General features: G+C 43.6%; 3 protein-coding genes across 3 annotated transcripts in view; 2 read left to right on the top strand and 1 right to left on the bottom strand.

The window, feature by feature from the left end:
- Positions 1 to 25391, top strand: part of LOC126556645 (uncharacterized) — a 142382-nt gene that overhangs the window by 83547 nt on the left and 33444 nt on the right. Inside the window, exons 5-6 of the mRNA XM_050212033.1 lie at positions 3466 to 4216; positions 13326 to 13466. Of these exons, the coding sequence (XP_050067990.1) occupies positions 3466 to 4216; positions 13326 to 13466 (892 nt within the window). The remainder of the gene's footprint in view (positions 1 to 3465; positions 4217 to 13325; positions 13467 to 25391) is intronic.
- LOC126558780 (transcription initiation factor TFIID subunit 9) overlaps positions 1 to 25391 on the top strand; it is a 406967-nt gene that overhangs the window by 352278 nt on the left and 29298 nt on the right. The gene's annotated exons all lie outside the window — the stretch shown is intronic.
- Positions 14939 to 25298, bottom strand: LOC126559035 (parkin coregulated gene protein homolog). The gene is made up of 4 exons (XM_050215138.1): positions 25015 to 25298; positions 24848 to 24929; positions 18714 to 18825; positions 14939 to 15174 (listed from the first exon to the last, which is right to left on the bottom strand). The coding sequence occupies exons 1-4, from the start codon at positions 25296 to 25298 to the stop codon at positions 14939 to 14941; spliced, it is 714 nt and encodes a 237-aa protein (XP_050071095.1).

Here is a 25391-nt window from a genome sequence, read left to right as displayed (position 1 = left end):
TAGTTCAGATTAGGGTTAGTAAGTTTTAAGTACATTCTATAGTCCTAAGGCAAATAATAAAATATATGAATTGAATTGAACAGCTAACCGGTGGTATAGGCGATGTTGTTATCGGTCTGCATACGGCAGGACCTGATTTCGAATCCTGTCGGGGCTGTCCCCCGTAGTGTTGACTGACTGTTGAACTACGTGGTATCAACAAGTCTAGTAAGCCATTCGATGGCCGGTGGGACCTTAGTGGTCGTTAAAGCCAAGAAGAAGAACCTGGATTCCCAGTTATTTCTGCCACCCGTTACTGAACAAATTGGGGATGAAGATATGCATAAACAAGTTTTCAACACTTAGTGTTTAGACAGTTAATAGTAGTTACTTTAAGATGTACTTAAAATCATTTTTTCATCGCTTCATTTACCTAATCAGTGAGCCCAGTAGGACAGAAAAATCCTGAACCAGTGCAGAAAAGTTAATACAAACACGGTTCTCTCGTTACCCAGTCATAGCTTTGTATACCGATTTGTATGCAGGGTATAACTATTTTTACTATCAGCTCTCTTTCAATCGTTACCCTTTGATCTACCGATTAGAGTGTGCTGTGCTTTGCTAGGCACTGGGATCCACGGTACAAATGGCTGCTTGCAGTTTTGCTACCATCCCATAAATTCCCGCTTTCTTGATCAATAGAAGATTTCTTCCTTTGTTGAACCGTATCATCGGTCCGTTGAACGTACGAGCATCCTTCGCTCGAGGACACGACTTCTTCAAATACATGCAAACATCCTGTGTCTATGTGCGCGATGTGAGTTGATTTCGATTTCGTTTGAAGTTGTGCACCCGACTCCCCCTTACAATGACGCGCTCTGGCTGGCTTCATTGCTGTGGCGAAGGAAATTGTAACCCAATGATTTTCCTCGCTGGTATGGGGTCGCGCGTGGAAAAGAGTTATGTGTGTCGCCGGAAGCCGGGAGGACATACGTAAACGGCGAACGGATATCGAACGATTTTCAAAACGATTGCGCTCGAGCACAGAACTCTACTATAGACTGAACTGCCTTTGTGGTTGGCTAAGCACCGACGAAACGAGGGACGTGCTCACACCGGAAGGTTGGGTTTTAAAGTCGAATATTCGCCTACCGTGCCGACACGCTGTCAACGAATGTATGAGCTGCTTTTCGCTTTCTTTCTTTCCGTCTTTTTGAATGTTGGTTTACGTAAAATAAATGTCCCACCATTTACCCTCCCAAAGCCCCGATATCCTCTGCCGAATGGGGTACGTGTTCATGGCATCTTTCACGCTCGCGCCCTTGCCGACCAAAGGAACCAATTCGCAATAAATGGGCTCTCCCTTTCCCAGTGGCACCCTGCGCCAGAAAGATCTGTGTCCCATTCCGGTGCACTCCAATCAAGCTACGGGACTAACAACTACCGCCCTCCCCGGTGGCTTTCCCTCTCGTCGTGGCTCGGGCAAGGTGAACATAAAGAACTGTAGCCGCGGACGAAAATCGTTCACCGTCATCGCGTTCGGTCGGGAGAGGAGAGTGGATAGCGTTAAAAGGTCGCCCCGGAAAGCAACCGGAAAGCTTTTAGCCTTTTAGTTATTTACAAAGCTTACGCTTCGATGGCGTTTGTGAGTTCCGGGTTGTACCGCTTTTCTTTTTTTTTGTTGCTGCTCCCCATTTTGTGGCATTCCTTTGTGCATGCCCAGCCCCACTCGAAGGCTGAAAATGCTCAAATTTCTTGTATGTGTGTAACGGCTTGAGTGTGTTTTGGTATGTGTGTGCTGCTGCATCCGCGTCCGGCGACTTTCCATCGACATGATCGAACCCCGTACGAAGCGATTCGGTCCACACACCCGAACCTTGGCATCATCCCTGGGCAGCAAAATGGTCCACCCCGAAAAGGGGAGTTGAAATGAATGTCAAATCGGATTCAGCAAAACAGACGACGACAGAACGACAGCACGCCTAGACGGTACGAAGATGCACCACCACCATTGTGCCTGGTTGGTTCCTCGTGTTTTTGTGGCCCCCAAGGTGATGAAACGGAGAGTCCTCCGTACTATTTTTATCCGATCTGAGTCCGTAGCTTTCTTTGCGCGTGCTCCCCTCCCCCGAAGATCCTGGTGGTGAAAGGATGAGCACTCATGGGAGCTTGCAGGGACGCAGAAAGATTTCATACCGGAAGTGAGGACCGTATTTACATTTCAATGACTCAATTCTCCTCGGGCCGGCAGAAGCCCGAAGCTATTGGCTGAGTAGCAACGGACGGTGAGTTTCTACTTCATCGACCAGATTGCATTACTCGAAGCAAAAGCGACAATGGGGACCTTAAGAAGAAATCGGTTTGTTCAGTCTTTTATTAGTATGTTCTTTTTTTCACTCTCTCTCCTGGCCTGACCCAAACCGGAGCAATATTCCCAGACGGAAGCATTGAGCATCGGTCGATGGAAAGAACCAATCGAAACACTTGCCCATTGTGTTGCAGTGCGCTTCGTACTAGTTGTGCCACTTAATGGCCACATTAGTGAGTGTGGCTGTGGGATTCTGCTGATCAATAGCGAACGGAACGCCACTCGAAAACTATCCATTTGTGTGTACTCTCCGTCAGTCTCCTTAGTAATCCGATTCAAGTGGATTCCACTTTGTGTGTGTGTGTGTGTTCTTTGCTTACAAAAGCATCCAGGATTCTCTAGGTGCTTTTGAAAGGATTTTAAAAACAATGAAGATTCTTTACCTAGCCTAGTCAAGTCTGCTCGGACTTGTTTCAGCACAAAAAAAAAAAAAAACGCCCCGTAACGCTACATGGCAGAGAAAAACTCACTCTTAACACGCACATAACACATATTTTTCAAAAAAAAGGTACTCATGTGGGTTATCCAACTCTTGTGAAATATGCCTGTATTTTTTTCGCAAAACACTCGCAAATCCTGCAGCAACAGATAAGTGGCTTTACAGGAACGGAACCGAAGCAGAATAATGTAGCGAGTGTGTAGGACCCTTATGTAAATTTGGTCCGCCGTTGTATTTTTTTCCCCCTTCTGTCCTGTTTCGTCCTGCACAAGTCTTAAAGTTTCCTAATTGCGTTAATTAATTGGCATGCCTGGAAATCATCACTCTTCCAACAATATCCAACGCAAGAACGGAGACTCGGTATCCTTCTTTGGTCCTTGGTAAATGGTTATGGATTTATGTGGGTAAATTCTCGGGAGCTGACTAAGCAAACGGGAACCCTCCTACGTATTGTATCTCTCTCGCTCTCTTAGCTATTCACCGTTCGACCCTTGTGCCTGTGTGGCTGTCGGACGGAAATTGTGTAACAGGATACCGCAACTATTCTCCAGCCCCGTCGTGTGTGCTGGCCCAGCGAGTGACTCGCTGGGAAACGGGGTGGGAAATAACTATAAATTGAGCTGATTAAGGTTGTTGAAGCAAGCAGGCACTAATTGGTTGTTGTCTTCTCTATTTGTAGATACAGGAGAGTAGAAACCCATCGCTGCCACTAGATCTAGAAGTACCCTATAACAATGACTACACGATAGTGCGCACTCACGGCAAGGCGGCAACCGTCGGCAGTACCGTGGCGACCGGTGGCACTGGTGGTGCGGCAACCGGCGCACTTCCTCCCACCCGCACCACCATCAATCGAACGGTCAATCGAGGCATTATTGGTGGTACGGGAATAGACGCACCGATGGTGCGAACTACCGCACCGGCGGTAAACAATCGCAAGAACCATTTTCTGTACAACATCTACAATCCGCACGGTAGCGGTAGTACCATCATTACCGGGGGTGGAATGGTGAGCGGTATTGGTGGTGGTGGTGGTGTGGAACAATTTCCTTGGACGCGCACGATCAATATGACCGGTACGAATCACAACAAGGATCACTACGTCGAGATAATTACGAAAAATGGATCGACGCGCAAAAATATCCCGGTCGCAGATCATCCGGATGTGATGGTGAATGGTAACATTAACCTAAACGTGCGAAACGATCTGCATGATCATCATCACCATCATCAGCAACAGCTGCTGCAGCAGCAACAGCAGCAAAAGGAGCAAAAATCGTTTGCCAACTCGCTGTACGATCGGAAGAGCACGTGTATGTTGTATCTGCAGGCGGACCATACCTTCTTCCAGAAGATGGGCTCGGACGAGGCGAGCATCGAGGCGATAACGCGGCATGTGCAGCGTGCTAATCTAATATATCGGAAAACAGGTGAGTGTATGCCTTTTTTTTTGACTAAAATACCCTGTGAATTTAATCTTTTTGAATACTTGGCTCGAAAGCATTTAAATTTATGCCGATCATTCACAAAATGGTGCGAGACATAGCATCATAAGATGGTGCAAATATAACATGAGTATATCAGTAGTACGTGATTACCTAATTCAGATTTTTCAAGATTTTTTTGTGAAACCTTAATTTTGGTTAGTTTAGAGATAGGAATCTCGGCATTGTCGAGATGATAAACGTAGTCAAGACACATATAAAACAGGATTAAAATGTTGTCTCGAAAATCGATGACATCCTTTGGCTTCAGAATCCTTGAACTCCCCGACCCTGAAAGCTTTTGTTTAAAGGAACAAGCTTCGAAGGACCAGCTTCAGAACCACCCTGAATGTTTCAGCTCATATTAAATTCGGGGGTATTGCAATCTAGCATCTATTGAAGTTATTTCGACTAGAAAGATCACATTTTTGTATTGATCCTTCCAGGAAAACTATCTTTCGGAGAGATTTTTACGATTCAGGGTATGCAGTTCTATAAAGACAAGATATTTGCGCCGCATCAAGTTTTCTTTGTCGAACAGAAATTTGCTTCACGTTGGGTGTTCACACTGCCATTCTGGTTGAATTTTGGATGATGTTCTCATCTATTGTTCTACTAATTTTTCAGCAATAATTAGCTTAGGTTCTGGAGTTTCGCTTCTCCTCCCAACTATTTTGTAAAGATTCTGTTATCAACATGTTTTTAAAACTGCAGGTTTTTGGTATGAGAATGAAAGATTATGTGGCCTATTTATCTCAAAAAGTGGACAAAATCATGACATGTTTTTACGTTTAAATTTGCAACACCTTACAGAGCCCAAAATTTGTTAGAAATCGAGCAGAAAGTTTAATTGAAAGAAGAAGAATTTTTGAAAATATAGTAAAAACCATGGTGGTGATATGCTTTTGGTACTTTTGAGACTGTGTGCTGCAAAATTTGATCAAACAATTCAGTTAGATTACAAAACTTTTTAAAGTAATCTCAAACAAAAAGATTATTTTTTCATCCGTATCAGTATCAACAATGCGTTCGAAGTCCCGAGCTCCAACAACTCCTTTCCTTTTCGTTTTATTTGTCCCCTTCAAAGGGTTAAAAGCACAATCTCCGAAATCAATTTATTTGAACCGTGCAAATTGCAATACTTTCAAACAATGTGTTTGCATTAAATTGCTTATTCCGTTCGATTTCTTCCAACTTTGGCTGTCGCTCCCCTTTGTTCGCAAGAAAATGCATAAGCATATCGTTCAATTTAAGTAATATTTTATTGTAACCATTCTTACCGAAACGGGATCGGATTTTTGCAAACCATCAGGCCACTAGCGGCGTGCGTGGGACCAGGATACGGGACCGCCGTCCTTCTTCTCTGAAAACTCACTATCCAGAGAATGGGCGATAAGCTCTCGGGGCAAAAAAAAGGGAGAACTATCATGAATCTCTTAACCTTTTCCACGCAAGCGGGAATGGGGGAATCGGGGCGGAAAAATAACCCGGTCGACGATGGCATCCCAACTTAACGCTGGCGTTGCATGCATGCCACGACACAATTCGTTTGAAAAGCATTGGCACCCGTCAGCTAGCCGCCACCGCCACCGCCCACAGCTCTCCGGACCGGATCCGTTCGTGCATCGGTGAATCGAATCACAAAACAGTATTTGATAGTAGCCGGAATATTTCGTTCCATCTTCGTTCGGTACTGCTGCCGACAAAAGGGGGAAGTGTCATTGAAGGGACAAGAGGAGGGGACTAAAATCGGAATAACTAAACCGTCTCCCCATTTCCTCCCATTCCAAGCGTATTGCATGCATCGCTTGCACCTTGATCCCGAAAAGCAAAGGACTTGATCGCCAAAATATTCCGTTGCCAAAAACTCGTTTATAGCATTACATGTTTTCTCGTTTGTTGCTTTCTCGCTTCCTTGCTTGCTTTCTGGTCGCTCGTCAACCAGAACATCGGCATGGTCGTTGCGGGTGCGCAAAAGGGGCGCGGTGTTTATATGTATTTTATTCCTGAACATTTGCAACTTTTCCTCCTATTTTGGGTTCCACTTCGAAACGAATATACGTTTCTTGCACGGGATGGAACTGGTTTTGTTTCTTTTTTCTCTCTCTCTCTCTCTCTCTCTCTCTCTCTCTCTCTCTTCAACAAAACAAATGCTGTCCCGGCGAAGCGTGTGCAGAGTCAATGTAAGGGTTCCTGTATAGATAGACATTGGGTTGGCATTCTGAAACGTAACTAGAAACATTTGTTCCGACCAGCGACAGTACGCTCCCGTGCCTGAATGTTATCATACCGTGTGAGCGAGCGTGTATCTCTCTGTATATGTGTCTGTGTGTTGTAGATGTATAGGGTTGTTTTGCTTTGCTTTCTTGTATTTCGTACCCGTCCAACATGTGTTTTGTTGCTTTGGAAGATTGCTGCTCAAAGGGGTTCTATTTGTGTGTGTCGCAACAGCTAGTAGCGAGAAGCCCTGATAAGTAGCACGACAGGTGTGGTAGGACGCAGAGGACGACGAGTCGCGTGGGCCACGTAATACGACGTCTTGTAAGGGGTTTGATCCTTCAGGTGGTTACGGGCAGCAAATAGGAATACGGGCTGATTGATAATATCGTTGCATGTGTTCGGTTGTATTCGGCTGTTGTGCCGTGCTTTGTGCTCTAGCAGGAGCATGAACAGCAACAACAGTACAATGGTGTTCACAGCACAGCATTCCATTTATATTTTTAACCAGAATCCTATGAAATAGGGAAATACGAACGATGAAAAACATCGGAAACAAACATTTTTCTTATCGATTTTAGAGCGATCGGTATTTGTTACAAAAAGAATGTTGCAAAGAAAATAAAATGGGCCTTTGTAGCGATACAAGCAGCGCAAGTAGACGATTGTAGAGGATTGATTTTTTTTTTAAATAGAAGAATGATTCTTCATTCGTTTGATGGGAAAACAACCATTCTTCCATTGTTCGGTTCGCGTATTTCAGGAAAATTTGATTTTTTCCCGATTCTAACGATCGTACAGATATTGTTTACGATTGTACATTGTGGCCTTGGTGGATAAAACCATAGTTTGACGATAGTAAAATACGAAAACATTCATGAAAAAATCATCCAAAATCATCAATAGGGTATTTTTTAAATAGGCAACAAATCTAAGAATTTAAGACAGACGAAGACAAGTTAGTCATACTTCTATCTTGATCTTAAAAATTTTCAAGTTTCGTTAAATAAGTATGAAGGATTCAGTTCACAATTTATCCAAAGATACCGACAATCAAATAATGGACTAAGTTTTAGCAGCATTTTTCTTGCATGGAGTCACAAATTTACATGTTTCAGCTTCAAAACCGTTTCCCGTGAATGTCACCGCTCAATCTGACTCACGCATCATCAATTCCTTCCTTCGCACGGATTCGGTTCGGTTCCTGATTGTGCGGAGTGTGATGTACCCATTGCTAGGTTTCCGGTGCTTAATTAAATAACATCGTAAACTGGTGCACGATCGAAGCTTGCGTGTGAAAATCGATCACAAACCGTTATGGTTCGCCTACAATATCAAACATTCGGTGGTTTTGGCCATACTCTCATGCACCGTCTGGAAATCTCTTTTTTTTTCTTTCTTCTGCTCGCTTCATTGCCAAATCCGCAATCTCCTCAATTTCCCGCCCACGACATCGATGACATTCTACGGAAGCGTACCGGCATTCCGCCAAGCGACCCAGGTCCTTCATCAAATTTTACCGCAGTCATTTTCCGCTCGATTGCATCCCTTCCCCCCCTCGGTGGGACTGTCCTTGCCACCGTAACATCGTAGCATCAGTACGGAAATATTCCGTTCTGCAATAGCGGGTACCTCGAAAGCCGAGAGAATTTAATTCAATTCCAGCGTCCACTCAAACGCCTCGACATCCTATCCGGTGATGTGCGCGGTCAGGTACGGAAGACAAGGCTAGAGCGGGTGAAAGTCAATTTCCCACGATGTTTTCCAGATCAGTGGGCCCGTGTGCGTCTTTGATGCGCGTCACACGATGCCGATCAGTCAGATCACTCACTTTCTACTCGGGTTGCTCTCAGGCTGCCGTCCGCCTGTATCCATTCATGCTCAATCTGACCCGCACCCGGTTCTAAGACACCGTTTGCTTTAGCTTCGCAATAAGCGGTCATAAGAAGGTACACATCTTTCAATGCGAACCTAGAGAAGCTTTGCAAACTTTCGTGGTTAGTGAGGCCGTCAACATTTTGTCATTTAATTTTGCCGTCACCATTGGGTATAACGTTTGCACACCTCAAACTTCTTATAATGGGTGGTTGGAAGCTGCTGGAAAGTAATGAGGAAAAATGTGCTGGAAATTGTGTGAAATTGTAATTTGGTGAAAAGTTGAAACAGATTTTCTACCATCATTGCTCAGAGAACTCAATCAAAGCGGAAAATTAGAAAACCAAACTGTTTGAGTGAGCGAAAATTGTATCGAGGGCTTGTGCCTTGTTGAAGGAGTACTGGTTATACACATCAATAAAGTAAAACATTTTCAAGACAATTCAACATTTAAACATACACATACATTAATGAAAATATTGGAATATACTGGGTAAATTCAAACGTAAACCGGGCTACCCCAGCATCATATTGCTTGGCCTTTTTTTGGTTATAACACCAAATCAGTCCTAATAAAACACTTGTAAAAACTTTTTTTTTAATTCCTGTTTCAGACTTTTTCGACTTTCGACGGACGAAGCTTTTTCGTTTTTTTAGTTTCATGAAAATGCGCAAGAAAACACAGTCAATTATTGATAAGATTAGATGTTGAGCGTAAATCCGATGAATACATCAAGTACTGGGCGCCTCCATCAAAAATTTCAACCATGCGTCTCCATCGATAGCTGAATCGCATTCGAAATCTCCGTCAATAACATCCTCGCGTGTGTGCGTGTGTGTGTGCGGTGATTAGATTAGTGTAGTGAAAATAGACATCCCGCATGTGTCTGGCATCCAATCTGTCCAGTGCACTAAACCGTTTGTGCCGCACCGAAACCGCTACCGGTTTATGTTATTTTTCTCTGTAATTTTTCGCCTATAAAATGGTACATTCGCTTTTCCAATTAAGTGTACATATTTTTCCCGAACTGTTGTTTGCTTAGCAGTGAGCCGTTTCGCACGTGCATTGAGTGTCGGGTTTAAAATCCACACAGCAAAACCACCCGATGCGTGGTGGATGCGTCAGTTCGATAGAAGGCAAATAGTCGATGAAAAAAAATAGGGAATTTAATCCGTTCGTTTGATGCACTTTTCGGATCTAGTGAATTGCTTGCTTGTAGTATTTGCATAATTTAAGCTTGCAAAAACGTGACTTCGGTTGGTAGGAAAGATAAAAGCCCAAATTGTTTGAATTTGAGTATTTGAAACAGGCTACAGGAATTGTACGTTTACCATTCATGATATCGTTTCATTCGATGAACGAAAATTTCTGCTGTCGAGAACAAAGAAAATGGTATGGAAAGAACACAACAAACGGATTATCTACAGCAGCACTAGGCAGGCCTCTTCGTTAACGTACACACCACCACAAACATGCAACTGATCAATACGTTAGAATTTAACAAGTACAGCCGTGAAGCTCGGTGCGGATCGTTGTCTCCGTGCGGACATGTTGCGGTGTACCAAAATTTATTCCATCCATCCCACCCTCCATCGTCACCAATCTGTCGGCAAAGATCGCACAAGAAACACGACCAACCTATTGCCGATGGAAACCACCCATTTAACATTGCTCTCCGTTAACGCCCGCACATTGAGTGGGCAGCAAATGCCGCAACCGTCGGTCGACCCGCGTGTGCGAACCAATGTTTCTCAAGTGAATAATAAAGTCCGGAAAACCGATAATTGTCTTCTGGCAGTGTGACACGGGCCCGCCGGGGCCCGTTATCGAACCTCCATCGTGTACCGGAGCCTGTCGTCCTCATTCAGAACGCGAGTGACATTTCTGTCAAAGCACTCGTCTCATCGACCAAGTCTGTACGAAACGAAAGCGTTGAATCGTGTTGGCACGAAACCAGTGAAGACAGACCGGGTAGAAGTGGTTTTCGCTTTAAGCGAAACATGCCTAGCATAAATTTAAAATTATCGATTGTGGTGCCGGGCAAACATGGGTTCGATGATGTTCGTGTGGTTTAGTGTCGCGTGGTACGACAGCACGAAACGGATGGGTGTATACCCCATAAATTGCAACAATTTATGGCGAAACATAAACAACCGGTGAAGCCCATAAGCGGGATCAAAATTGAGACATTGGGAGCGCATTTTAATTGTCTGGTCTGGTAATAATGCATAAAAATCGACAACAAAAGTAGAAACAGAAATAAATGACAACAACCTCAGTACAGTGGACAGTTTCCGGTACCGAGTAGATTGGGTGCAATTCGTACGGATCGAAATTAAATTTTAAAAACCGAAACGTCAATCATTTGCATAGGACGCTCGGTTGTGACGCGCGGTTGTTAAATAAATTTAAAAAAACAGTAATGCTTCAGGTTTTTATTTGCCCGTGTTTGGATACGCACAGATACATCTCGGAGTGGAATAAATTATGTGACTTGTTCATTGGATATGGATTTGATACAAATTATTGACACAATATGCCGCAAATCAATTGAATGTAGCTCGAGAATAAGTTTTTTCATGATGAAAACCGATATGTTAATTATATCCCAATGCATTACAGCAATATCAATAAAACTAAAGTAAATATAGCACAGTGGGTTTCAAAAAATGATTTAATGCTTCCATAAGCTCATTGTAACAAAGGGTTGTTTAAGTGTCCGGAATATTGCACAATAAAGATAAAGCTTATCTTATCCAACACTGCTATTTATTCACTTGAAATACATTAGTATCGTTATTTTAAGTAATGAATCTATAAAAGGTGCTACAAATGACTCAGTATAACGATTTTCAAATAATATCTCCCTCATGGGCATTACGTCATTCCATACCAATGCAGGATGCATTTGTGCAGAATCTCGTAGAACTATACAATGAACTGGATACGTGGTAGAGTATGGCCACAAATGTATTTATAAAGCTAAACGAACCGTAAAAAACCAAGCAGTAATTTAAACCATTCCATTCACTTCCCACCAGCGAGAAGAAGAGAGCATAAAGATAACGCTTTCTTCTCACAACAAACAGGTGTCACTAGCATATATTTAAAATAAGCACACTGCATACGCTCAGTGCCGCAGTGAAGTCGATGCATGCAAACTCCCAATGTCCTGTGTGAAAGCCCAGAAGTTGCATCTATTTGATATGGATATGTATAGGGGAAAAAATAAGTCCCAGTTACTAGAGTAGCCTAGAGGAAAGGTAACCCTCATGTCCTTCTTAATCCCAACCAGCTCCTACAACTCTCTGGTCGATTCTGTACACTACTTGCAGAAGGTATAACGGGCATGTCTCTCGAGGCTAATCGATAAATTTAACTTTGACTTTCAATGGTGGTTTTGTTGGGGTGTTTTCCTTTTTGTGCTTTCTGTCAGCCCGTTGGCCGGACGGGTTCAGACAAGCGGTTACCTCTTAATGCTGGCAGTAAGCACAAATAGCTAAGCCACTTTTAATTCGTTTACCATGGTCAATGAGCAAATCTTGACCAAAAACCACCATGTAGTGTCAGAGCACAGCACTAATGATTAGATGTGGAAAGCTGTCGCTTTAGTTGCGATACGACAGGCTGCACAGGGGAAGGAGTTGCATGGGTAACGCCGGTAACGCCACACAACCCGTAGACCATCAACTGTGTCAACGAACTGGAAAGTCTGTTTAATTAGAATGGGAATAAATGCAGGATGAGCTTCCAAGAATTTTCACTGTAAGGAATACACTTTACGGTAGATATTCTATTTTTAATCGTAGTGTAAATAAGTGCATCCAATTTGTTTAAAATAGCTATTATCAAAATTGGAAGAATCTTTGTTATAGCCAATAGAGAGTGTCGAATTTTATCATTTTACTATGAGTTTTTGTGAGGGACATAATTCTCAATTTTTAAGTTACTAGAGCATCCCACGTGTTTTCTAAATCCTAAATCTCCTCTTTTCTGGTTTCTATTTCTAATCATTGTGTTGTGGTTGCCAGCAGTGAAAAGAGCTTCCAAGAGCACTTTAACAATCCACCGAGAACAACACATCGGTCATTAAGGTGCTGGAAGAGCAAGCAAACATTCAACAAATGTCATCACAGTGTTGCGACACTTTTATACTTTCCGATGTCTTACTGCATTAATTTTACCGTGTTGGTAGCAGTGGCTGTAGTGTCACTCACACAAATCATCCTATCAACCGGAGTACACTAAACCGCTTCAGGATATTTGATGAGGTAGGCCAACGAGGAACACAAGCACAAAGTGGGATGCTGTGATAGCGTGGTGGTTCGTCTTATTGCTTGTGCACGTTGTGTGTTGCTACACTGTTTTTTCTAAAATCCCTCGACATTCTCGTTCATTTCTGGAGAGTGTGTGCAACGATGCAGCACATTTCCAAGCAATACCAACAAAGTTATTGTGAAGGAATTCATCTATCCCTTTTAACGTCAGCATCCTTCTCCAAGTGGTGACGCAAAAATGGCATTTCCCGCGGGCAATGCAATTGCTTCGGCAGTGTTATTCTTGGCTGGTGATGTGTGCCAAAGAGGCGTTGAAACGGAAAATTAGCCACCTGTACAAATGTGCATTATCTGTTTTCGTGCAGACGAGTGAGAAAAGATTGTTCATTGTTTGCATATTGGTTTGGTGCCCGTTGTGCAATGGTGAAAATGATAAAACTAGACCCGCTGAATCGATACTGTTTGACGAGCTATATTTGCAGATGTTTTGATTTGATTTGATGCGAAACAAAGAAAAATAACATCTTTTTCCATCATGTTTGGAGTGTATTCTGTAGTATAATATCATTAGTTCAATTATTTATTGAAAATAAATAATACAAAACCGTTTTCTTTCCTGACTAATAAAGTTTTGAGCCACCGAAATGCTAACAAATTTGTATCAACTTTTCGATTTTATTTACAGATTTCAATGGTGATGGAAAACCGGACAACATAACCTTCATGATCAAGCGCATCAAGGTGCACAATCAAAATGCACTGAAGGATCCACTGTACCGGTTTCCCGGCAACTACGGTGTGGAAAAGTTCCTTGAGCTATTTTCGGGTAAGTTTCGATTGGTGATTATCTTGCGTTAAAACGCTTCCCCCATGGATCATGCGCGTGCTCGATAAAGATTAGTTATGCAAAGTTGTGGTATTTATTTTAGTTTCCACCGCAAAACAAGTAAAAGGCCCCGAAAGGCTTCAAGTTTACCACCCGTAGAATCGTTCGGTGGTACACGCACACACTAAAGGATGTGTGTAATAAAAAGTATCAAAGGCTCAGCAGTGGAATTGATCCAATAAATCCAAATAATCCCATCGAGAAGCGCATGGAACCTTCTGCTCAATCCGTTGAGATGTTTTTGATGAAAAAAGAAGCGAGAAGTGGCGTCGGGGTTAACTTCGCCATCGGAAATAAAAGTCAATTGGGGGAAAACCGATGACTGTCAATGCATATTTTATGGTAGGTCGTTTTTGTGGCACATTCGAATGTGTGGATAAAAGGTTTCCTTTACAAAACAAAAAACTCCCCTTTTGTATCCAGCTGCGTGTGCTGCACATTTTGTACCTAGTTAAGGGGCCGCATTTCAAACGAAGAAGAGAAAAATGCCGTGTGCAGGAAAATATGGCTCTGAATGAAGGTGAAAAACAAAACAAAAATCAATGCCAATTCTCCACCGCATAGCATTCAACAGTGGCGTATATGTTAATGACTACTTCCTTGGCGCAGCTGAAATGGCTTACGAGTTCTTTGGTTTCGTTTTCTCTTTACACAGTTTTTGACAGAGTTATCAATCTTATGATGAGCTATTTACTTAAAGAGTAACCCTAACAAAGCCATATTAGTGGACTAGATTCTTCATAAATTGTATATAAAATAGAGAAAAAATATAGATGAATTGCCAATACTGACAGTAATTGTTTTAAAAGCAGTTGCATTAGAAAATGGAAATAACCAAGGACAATGGAAAACTTCTGCAAATTAATTTAAATTTTGCAATAAATTTTCACCATGTTGCCCAAGAAAATGGACCGATTGTGAAGGTTCAAAAGCAAGAAAAATCAACCTTAAAACATTTTGAACCTATTTGGTTGTTTCCGTTTGCTGATTTCCCTATTTTTCATAGAATATCCCTTTTTGCAGAGGTTTCCTATGCTGCACGCTATTGGCAAAGAGGTAATAGGATAGAAAATTGCACAAACGATGATTTACCATTTTCCATCCAATTTGGGTTGTGATTTATAATATGCGTCCGCAGCGTTCTGTGCGAACGTCCCTACCTTAAATACGTTACTGCAAAACCAACGTACCAAAATGTAAATTTCAAGATTGGTACCGTATGAATAGATGCATGTAAAATTGCAAGTTCGTCGTAAAGAAGCTTTTCTTAGTACTGTAGTAGTTTTACTGGTAATGGTTTTAGTGCTTTAAATTTAGTTACAAGATTTTGGTGGTGTAATGAATAATTTCAGCGATGTCAAAAAAGAACCCTCGAGGTATTGTGTGTTTGCTTACTATTCCGTTTTTGATATTCATCGATTGTAGACGCAGCTTTCGTATGTGGGCACCATGTACTTAATGTTCAGGTATGCATCGGGTCCTCCGCATTGTTCTAACAGTTCGAGCGTAGCGTTTACCTCATCACCGATCCGTCGGCCGCCGCGAAAGTCAATACGATCGCCTATGTTAACACGCCTCTGCTTGTACAGGTTCAGCATGGGAAGCAGCTGCCGATAGTAAGGGACAAGGGCTATTCCGATCGATGGTCCTGTTGCAGGGGAGACCGAAATTTGAAGACTTACCACTGTTAGAATCGCACTGCAGATTTAAACTAATCTATTCGTAGTGTCAATTTTGCGTACTGAGTGTGAAAGGTCTAAAATAATTAAACAAAACCCAAAACAACCTGTCGCCGGTAATGGTAAATAATTGTCCATTTGCTTAACTTACATGTTCCCTCAAGCCTTTGTAGATTTCCTACACACGTGAAAGCTTGTACTGCTTACAAGCTTTCAAGTGGCGCCACTAACCAGATGATTGTCGATTTTTTGCCCTACCATGGTCGAAGCAGAACACATTGCCACGTCAACATTTCACTCTGCATATAGAAGAATTTTCTCCTAGCAATTTGCTTTGCTGCATCCCTCACCAGACTAGCTGTTTGTGTGGCTATTCCTGTTTTGTTGTTGTAATTTCTACCTTTACTATTCAACGGTTTCGGGAACATTTTGCTAGCAATTTTATTTACGCTTTACACCGTCGTGTTGCAATCTTGTACCTACAGTGTTGCTGCCAGGCACGTGTCCTTGTTTTGCAATGGCAGAATGGTTAAAACTGAATTGAAAACACTACACGCCCGCTTGTGTCCATACGGAACGGAACATCGGCCACAAGGCTGGAATGGGATGGGTGCAAAGGGTGCAACGTGCGACGCTTTTCACATATTTCCTTTCATTTTATCTATTTGACTTTTGGTGCTTGGTGCGGCACGATGTCGGTGTGTTTCTGTGTTTCGGTGCAGCCTGGACATTTACCTGGCGTGCTGGGATATTCATTTTTATTTTATCTTGCCGTACCACTGTTTTTAAAGCAAAAGATCGTTCCGGTAGCACAGGAGGGGTTACGATATCGGCAGAAAATTTGCTCTGCAAATATGCACTGAACCTTCCCTCTATACCACTCACACATACACACCCATACACATGCCTAAAGCACGTAAAATGTTGTAAAATAATGATGGACCAACAGTAAAAATCATAAAATAATACTACCAGACCGGTGTGCGGGTGGCTGTAAAGCTGCTTCCCTGTCCTATCCTGTCTCTCGTCGCTCTCTTCAACACACAGCACAAGCGCGAAACCACCATGTTTGAATGAAGCACAAAAATGGTACGAGAATTTTTGCGGTTTAACAAGGAGTCCAACAAAAACCATGGTACACCCAGCCCACCCAGACCAGACTGGCGCTTGAAAGGACGCGCCCCAGGCGTCGTCTCTTTGCTATAGTAGTCCGCTGGTACGATTCGAGCACGTTTTTTTACTACTTTTTTTGTGCATCTTCCACCTTCCAGGAACCACCATTTACAGATGCGCGCCGAGCCTAAGCACAATCCCTTTACAAGGCCCGCGTGTGGGTGGCCGACCGATGGGAATGTTGTAAGAAAAACAGTACCGAAGCTATTATAATGCAGCATTGTGTTCCATTCAGTGGAAATGGTCGCAAAACGGACCATGCCGGAGCTCTGGCATAGCTATAGAAGTGTGAGCGCAAAATTCTTCAAAACGGTTAACAATTCGGTTGCGCTTTTGTAGTTAAATTCTTTGGCAGCGAGCAAGTACAGCTGAGCAAAGCGCGGAGCGGCTGAATTGTCTATTTGGCGATGAGACAAGAAGTAATATCTGGTTGCAAGACAGGATCAGGTTCAAGATATTGAATATTATTATTTTACCACTATTTAACTCCCCAGGGCACGTCATAATAGATTATAATGGAAAGGTTTTAAGAACAAAACACAATTGTTATTATATGGTTTGCAACTGCTATAAAATGCTGACAGATGCATACGCCAATAGATTCACTCTGATCCTTTATTCTGAGCACGTTCAATTATTTATAAACGGATCGTTTTAACTAAATTACACGTTAACGATTATTACTGCACACACTGCAGACTAGCTTCTCAATGAACATTTTCAATTAGCATTGTGAGTGAAATGCGAAAGCGAGAGCGAGAAAGTGCAAAAAAGCAAGGATCCACAACACTCCAAAAAGCCACTAACTCGGCCATCATTCTGCAGCTTCATTTGATTTGTGAAGTGAAATGGAGCCGTGGACGTGCAAAAGGGGAACCGAAGTGCAAGGGTATTTTCAACAAGCGACACGTTTGTCATGTTTCAACGTTAATGGAAAATTAAAATTTAATTTCTCATCCCCCGGCTCCGTGCGGCTTTCGTCGGCTGCACCTGAGCAATGATTTCCTACTCTCGCACGTGTGTAAATTTGTCCCATGAGGAATTGAGCCGTGTTCGTGGTACACGGTATGTGCCAACCATAACCAAGCGTTCGCACGAGCGACGAGAATGACGAAAGAAGATGTGCCTAGAAATGGAACGAAAATGGGTGGCAAAAAAAAGCAAGAACAGTGGAAAACACTCCCACTTGCCTAATGCAGCGAGTCGGAGGTCCGATTACCAGACGGAGAGGGGGGTTTGGGAAACTGTCGAAGCTTTCCAAGATATTAAAACAATCCCAACAGGTGCCAGGATCATAAAAACGCTATCAGTAAGTAGCCGCGTTGCAGGCTATCGAGCTCAACCTAGGGTGCGGTGTATCTTGCTCACAAGGTGTTCTGTAGCAACATTTTTTTTTTTTGTTATTGTTTTAATTCCAGTTTTACTCGCCATAAACAAAATTAATTAAACCCTCACCGATGCCCATCAAACTTTGTTCGGGATGAGAAAATGGACCACCGTGTTCAATAGTGCGATGCTATATGTGTAAAAGTCATTGGCACGGCTGGAATTGCTTTAGCATCCTTTCTTCCCACATTATTGGCCGATGGATTTAAACGATAGTCGAGTGCTTTCCACATAAATGAAGATTGCAGTCGAACGTTCTATGAGGGTGCAATGGTGCTAGGCACGTTTCGTTCGTTTTATTTTTAAAAGATCGTTTTATTTTTAAATCGCACTATCAGTGTAATTGGGGATAGTGGCCAGTTGAAGCGGTACTAATAATCAACTCGCAGAGTAAACAATGTAAGTGGTTTGGGTATTAAAGAATTAATATCTACTTCGAGTACAATGCTTTAGCAGGCTAGGCTTCAAATTGTGAAATGTGTTTAATGGTATTGGTATTATTTTTCGCAAAGTTAGGCAAAAATCAAACATATCAATTATCGGTATAATATCTGCAGTTAAATAAACATAAAATAATCTCAAAACGAACTCATCCGAGTGCTGTCGTGATGAATCAGTTTGTCACAATTCAAATACTACTTAAAAACCCCCTTAACTGCAACATTCGGTCCCAACGTTTCAACCCAAATCAACTCAAGCTCAACTAACTACCGTCTTAGGTTGACAAGAACTTGCGCCTCCATCGTTGCCTATATCTCAGCATTATATATATAGGGACTACCAAAGTTGCTCTACCCCAACCGGAGATGAGTCAGACGACAAAACGCACGCCCATCTTTCGACCGACACATCCGATGTCCGTGCGTCTGATGTCATCCTCGGCTCGGCAAAAGACGTTCGCCTTACAGACGAGATAATTTCCGACTACTCGCCCCCCTAAACTACTTACCGACTCGTAGCAGCTGTTGTAACGCGCTTAATGTTGCAATTATAATGTCCGGATTTTTCGTATTCAACGCCTCGCGCATCGGCAGTATCAGCATCGGGATGGTTTGGAATATCTGTTCGGTGGGTGAGTTGATGTTGTTGTTTTTTTTCCCGATTGGCAGTAAAACCGAGAAACAAAGAAAAGAAAGGGAATGATGTGAGTGTGTATTCGAATAGAATAAGTAAAACTCCAATCTCATCTTGCGAGCGTCATTCATTACAATCACCAGCCGACACCCAAATGGGGCCTGGAATGGAAATCTAAGAGATTATGATAGCATCACAAATCGGTTGGAAGTAACGACCGCAATTTTAAGCATTGTGTGCCCGATGGTAGTCCCCCTACTGAATGTCACTTGAGCAGAGTCCAACCCCCATGGCGTTTATCTCTCGTCGCCACTACCAGATGCCCGGCCAAATACAGCCATTCGAAACAAGCGGTAGACGCTCGCTATCATTATGGTTGGCGCCCAACTGGAGTACCCTTCGCAGTACGTATCTTTCTCAAGCACCAGAAAATCCTATCTCTGCCCACCCGGGCGGTCTTCATAATAATCTAATCGTAGAACGGTCCACTAAGCCTAATCCTGGGTGTATCCATGGGCTTGTGTTTCTTCATGCCGACAGTACCGAGAACCGGCCAAAAGTACCTTAGAACCGTTTTGGGAGAGCTGCTAGTGCCGGCCGTCCTGAAAGTAAATTAATTTTTTCATCCAATTCCTTCACATTGCCTACGGTCAGTGACACTTTCCCGAAAGCCGCTTGGCAGCTCGGAAACGACTTGGCACTCCGGGCATCGTACGAAAGCTGCTAGCCAGTAAAGCACCCCTGCGGCGAAGCTTTCAGTTTCAGCTCATCCCGATGCAGATGGTGGGAAGTGTCTTGAAGGATCGCCCAACCATCCTGGTAGCTACACAGAAGGAGGTACCTGATGTTGATGAGGCGCCGGTTTGCTTCACCATTAGCATCGACCATCAACAATCAGCTGGTACCGGTCGTGCTACTGTACCACGCTGGTGGCACGCGGCACAAACACAACGCTAATCTACATCAAATTAATTTATTAAATTATTTACCATCATTGAGTCGGCTGTTTTCGAGCGTACAAATCAAGAGCGGCCATCCTTTTGCCGCGGTGACAACCAGTCCTACGGGACGAAGGCGGCACTCTCGTTACGCTCGTCCCTTAGATGTAGATTGACCGTGAGTTCATTGGCCCGCACCGTCGTGGGAAGCGAAAGGGATAAGACCAGCCGGAAAAAGGAGTCAATCTAATTTTGCAATTTGGGCCATCTTGCTTTCGCTTCACGACTTTACATTACCGGTGGTAAAGTTGGAAAACATTAGGGAAGGGAGCATAGCAAATAAGCGTCACAGGGGGAGGATTAAACCCACGGCTAAAATCAGCCATTCAAGCAGCATCAGCACTGACGTCAAATGGGTGGCAGTGTAACGGAGACGAAAGATTCCGTTCCCTGGAGAAGATTTGTGTCTAGTTTTCCCGCAAAACATCACGATAGACGAGCGTGGTTTAGAATTTGATTACAGGTAAACCAGTGTTTCAGCAACTGCAGGAATGAAGTCAGTTATAGTGAGAAGAGTAGAGTACGCAAACGTTTTGTTCATTAACGTGACTTGTTATTTCAGTCGTTATCAGTGCCAGTTTTAAAGTTTATTAATTTTAAGTTTGCTATCATCAGATTTTAGAACTTCTTCTAGAGCGTCGATCAGTGTAAAAAACATACCCTTTGAATTATGCTATTGGGCATCCGTATCTACTTCTTCTTGGCTTAACGACTAACTACGTCATGCCAGCCATCGAATGGCTAACTAGACTTATCCAAACCAAGTCATTAAATATTAAGTCCTCGCTACAGGTGAACAGTCCGGATGGGATTTGAACTCCGATTCTGGCGTAAGAAGGCTGACGATGCGAAACAGTGCCTTTACCACTGAATCGTCCCACTACATCCATGCAAACAAAAAATTAACCGAATGTACAAATAAATCTCTTGGAAAAATGATCAACATTTGTGAACTATAAATGATGCTTCATTTCGCGTAAAGTACTTATGCTGCAATTACCTCTTATTGCCAAAGCTCTATGGAAATTCGGTACGGTAAGCCCCATTTCACACAGAGTAATTAAGCATACAAAAGCTTATTTTAAGCACAAATCTGATACATTGCAAAAATGTCTGTTGTCAATCGTCACCCAGCGGGAATGTGCTTGCTTTGACTGGCGAACCAAAGCCGGAAACTGCTGTGAATGATAAATTTGCATGCAGCTGACTCATTAATTCCAACCTGCCACCTGCTATCTCTGCTCGGGTTCCCTCGAGTTCAAGCGGTATGCATAAATTCGCCCAAACCGGGTCTGCCCACGCAGGTTGTCTTTCTTTTCGAAAATCATAGCACGGTTTATTACGGCCAACACCCTCCGTATGACCGTAAGTATTTGACAGTCAGTTACTACTGCCACGACACCGCACCGTGTCGTCGAATGAAGGCATATTCGGTGCACGCGAGGAGAGCCCAAACGTGTGTGAAGCCCCTTTTGCCGAGGGCTTGGCGTATCATGGCGTGGAAAGAAAACTTCATTTGAATGTTAAATGATTTATGTTTATGCGATCAGTGGGCTGGCGGTAGTGCTGGCATCGGGGCCTGTTTCCCCAAACCCACCTAGGGATTATTGTGATTGCTCACTCGGTATGGTTTTGCCGGGGGGAGAAACTTCGACATTTTGGAGAGTATTCCACAAATAAGTGAGCGCTGTTTGGATTCGGTTCTAGATTCGATTTCGGTGCGCCATTCTTCGCTCTGTCCTCCCATTTGTACACCATCGATCTTTGTCTTTGCCGAGCTGAGAAGCTTGCACTGTATAGTTCAAGAATGAGATCCTGATCAGCAAACCGTTGACTTTCCGTGCCCCCAAGAGCACCATTCAAATCGGCATGGAGGAGTTTAAGTTAAAAAAAAAACCCAACCAAGATCATCGTTACCGCAGGAGAAATATATTTTCCCCCGAGCTTGCCTGTCCTTTCCACAGAATTCGCTGTACTGTGACTTATATCGTTCTTTAGGTTGCATACTCCACTGGTTTTTGCTGGCTTTAGTCGGCGCAAGTACCAAACAGGGTCAAATTTTGCAATTTCTTAACTCTCATTATGATGAATTTGTATGTAAATCGTGGCAATATTTGAATATTGTTATACTCATTTCACGGTGTGCCAAAACTTTGCTTCCCACACCCGTGGGGATGGTTTACCGTGGCATACTTGCTTTACCCTCTGCTGACAAACCGCCGTAGTTGACCCAAGTCAAATACGATTCCATTTGCTATAACGCTCAATGGAGAGAAAGTTTCGGCACCGAAATCGAAAATTGTGACTTTTGGTTGTTTTTGCGTGACGGTGTAACTGTGTGAATAGGCGTAATCCTTAAGAAAGTGTACCATTGACAGCTGGTTGTTTCAGTTCGCTGAAGCGATTCGGAACCTACCTCACCAGAGCTTTCAAAATTCCCATCACAAGTGAGGTACGTCCTAGGGCAAAAGTTAGATAAAAAATTTCATTCTTTTCGTTTACTTTTGTGAATTTATGCGTCTTTTTGACTTGTATGGATTCATCTTGAAGGAAGTTGAGGGAGGGGAGCGGGGTGGGGGAGGGGGGGGGGGGGTACGCAACCAAATTTAGAACTTAAATTATCTTGTTGAAGTGAATGGAAGCATTAACGTCACGTGCATGGAATACGTAACCAAAACAAAAACACTTCCCATCATGCAACATGCTTCAACAGGTGCGATAATGCTCAAAGGTAATCTGATTTTCTTGATGCTCTGCTGGCGATTGGTACACAATAATTAACTCTGAGTTTATGCAGATTGAAGATTGCTCATCATTCTTATACCTAGTTTCACTGACAATTCCCACAGCAGCATCCGACCGACTATCTGACAAACCACCGCCGGACCCTCCCAATATCTCAAGGTAGTAAAACGTCACCCTTTATAGAGTCCATCCTGTTATTATGCTATATATATTCCATCTGTGTGTCCTCGGACGTCCCTAGCAAAGTCCCGAAGTCCCAGAATTAATTTTTCGCCAGCACATAAAAATGCACTATGCAGAGCTTGCCCGAGATTGGCAAGATAAGCCGAACCCGTTAGCTCATCTGGCCAGTCAGCCTTCATCTCGCAAAGACCTTTTGAACCTTTTTTGTTTCATCTATTCCACTGACCCGCACTCTATCCCCGGTTCGATGATCGGGTGCAATGATTTTCCATCTCATTTGTTGACGCATTGCCGACGACGAAATGAGGTCAACGAAGAGGTGCCTGATGCCGGAACTGGCTTCTTGGCTGTGTGTTTTACGATACCCATCGGACGCGGGCAACGTGAATGGGGCCAAAGCTAGCTGGAGTGCAATACTGTCCGGCTGGGAGGCTTAGAAGGTTTCGATTTTACACCGGTCATGCATATAGAACTGCACGTGAGAGCCGTTTCGTTGGAAGAACCCTGAACAGCACCTGAAACGTGAAGAGCGTATAAGGCTTCCCCGAGGTTATTGTGAAGGTCAGCGTTAGTGATGTCGAGCGTCAACAGTAACCAGCAACCACGTGATGACGGTGATGATGATGATGGTTAGCATAGTAAATTTACCTTACGTCAGTGTGTGTCTGTAGTACAGGGCTTAATGAAAGAGGTTGCATTATAGAACTGGTAACTGTAAAAGCTTTGCTTCTGGAGTATCACGTTGCCGTTGTACGTTGGTACGGACAGAATAAGTGACGAGTTGCACACATTTCAGCCGTGTTCCCGGACATGTGTATTCTTCCCTTTCAATTCACCATGAATGCAACACATTTCGTAAAGGGGGTTCAAGCATTATCTTCGCTCATGAGCGTCGAGAAAAAAATGAAGCACATCCAAGAGCTCGACCAAAATCTACCATAAATCTTGTTCCCCACATAGGGATAGTGTCACAAATCAGAGAGAAAAGAAAAAAAAAAAGAGGCCAGCATTCCAAAAGCAAACGAACGCGACAGCTCTCACACTAAACCACTATTAGCCATTTGACGAAAAAGCATCGGTGTCCATCCGGTTCCCGTCAGTGTGCGGATGTATTTTTTTGTGATGTTACCTTACCGAACGTTCACACACCGGCAGCCATCGCTACCAGCCCTCGTTCTAAGCCGTCGTCACAAAGTCCCGCAAGTGTTCTTGTCCACGCGACGCGCCCAACACATTACGTGGGGAGGGGCCTCTCGAGCCACAGATTGCATTAACGTCTGTCATCGTCAGCGTGAAAGAACCCGGCGGCAGGATCACTTCCCGCGAATGTGCAACGAGCAAAACATTCTTCATCCCATGGCGTTATACGCTCGAAATGCAATTTCACAGTCTTCGCTTATTCATACGAATGGGCTGGATGCACTTCATTCGCTCGCCCCTCCCCACTGTGCAGAGTATGATGTCTCCTGTTGCAGTCAGTGTACCGGGTTCCGGTGAATGATTCGTACCGGAAGCGTGGCAAAAACTTTGGCACAGTTCCTTCACGGTACGCTTTACGGCACAAGTGGGATTCGTCTGATGCAATTCATTCCGAGTAGATGATGCCGTCGGCGTGCAACAGTTGGACGTGTTCCTTCTTTTGGGTGGTATGCTTACAGACGAGCGTTTTTTCTGCTTTTGTTTCGGGATACATGCAGCTGCTAGATGGCCGAATGTATGCATTTGAGCTGCACATTCGTTGTCCAGCAATTAGGTAGGATTCGGAATGAAGCTTCCTGTTTTCTATATAGCAACGGCCAGGGATTAAATTATGCATTTCCTTGGGTTGATTAAAGGTAAGGGCGATGAAATGGTATTTCACTGTCATGGGATCTTATGTGAAAAAGTTTCTTATTCTAAATATTCACTATCAAGACCCACTTTGTATTATAGATTTGAAATACAGGCCAATGTAGCTCTCCTAAATATAGCTCTGAAAGCAGTCAATAATTAACAGTCGACTTGTCGAAACCGGTGTGCCGAACGAATGTCAAATCCTTCCCAATTGCTGCAATTCATCAATCATTAAAGAGCCCAAACTTACCTGCCGTTCGGTCCCGGCCGCCAGCAAATCGCTCACACCGTGGCGCGCAAATTCTCGGTACGGAAACGTCGACTCGCACAACCTACAATTATTTCCCACACCTGCGTTAGTGTGTCGAACTTCGGCGCCAGCGGCACAGGCCAGCTTTGCATCCTTTACCCACTTACCCATCGAAGAACAGTGGCAAATAGCGCTGATAGTTAAGCTGTTCCGGAGGTATGTGCCACTTGATGAAGTGCTTCACACACCGTGTGCCGTACTCGCGCGATATCGGTACATCGCCGCGCAGGAAAAATCGACGAAAGCGAGATATTCGCGCCCGCCGAACGCAGAACAGTGGGATGGAGCAGGGTGGCCAGACGGCCACACAGCATTGACGTGCCTGTACGGTGAATGCCGGAACGTGACGAAGAATTTCGGGACAGGTGCGCAGCTTGCAGCAGTACGACATTGTGCCACTCGTGGGAATTGTTCGAGCTTTTCTAGGGGGTTCGCGGTAAGCAAACGCTAAAGCCAATCGGAATTTTGCAAACTACTTCCGTTT

The sequence above is a fragment of the Anopheles maculipalpis genome, chromosome 2RL (genome assembly GCF_943734695.1).
Source record: "Anopheles maculipalpis chromosome 2RL, idAnoMacuDA_375_x, whole genome shotgun sequence".
NCBI lineage: Eukaryota > Metazoa > Arthropoda > Insecta > Diptera > Culicidae > Anopheles > Anopheles maculipalpis.
The sequence above is the reverse complement of the archived record's forward strand: the minus strand, read 5'-3'. Positions and strand labels throughout refer to the sequence as shown.

Excerpts from the sequence above, each read along its gene's own strand:
- LOC126559035 (XM_050215138.1), bottom strand. The coding sequence starts at position 25,298 with ATGTCGTACTGCTGCAAGCTGCGCACCTGTCCCGAAATTCTTCGTCAC. Across the intron at positions 18,826-24,847 it reads CGGCCGGGACCGAACGGCAG|ATATTCCAAACCATCCCGAT; the intron begins GTAAGTTTGGGC and ends CCCACCGAACAG. Across the intron at positions 15,175-18,713 it reads ACAACAGCTGCTACGAGTCG|GACCATCGATCGGAATAGCC; the intron begins GTAAGTAGTTTA and ends CCCCTGCAACAG.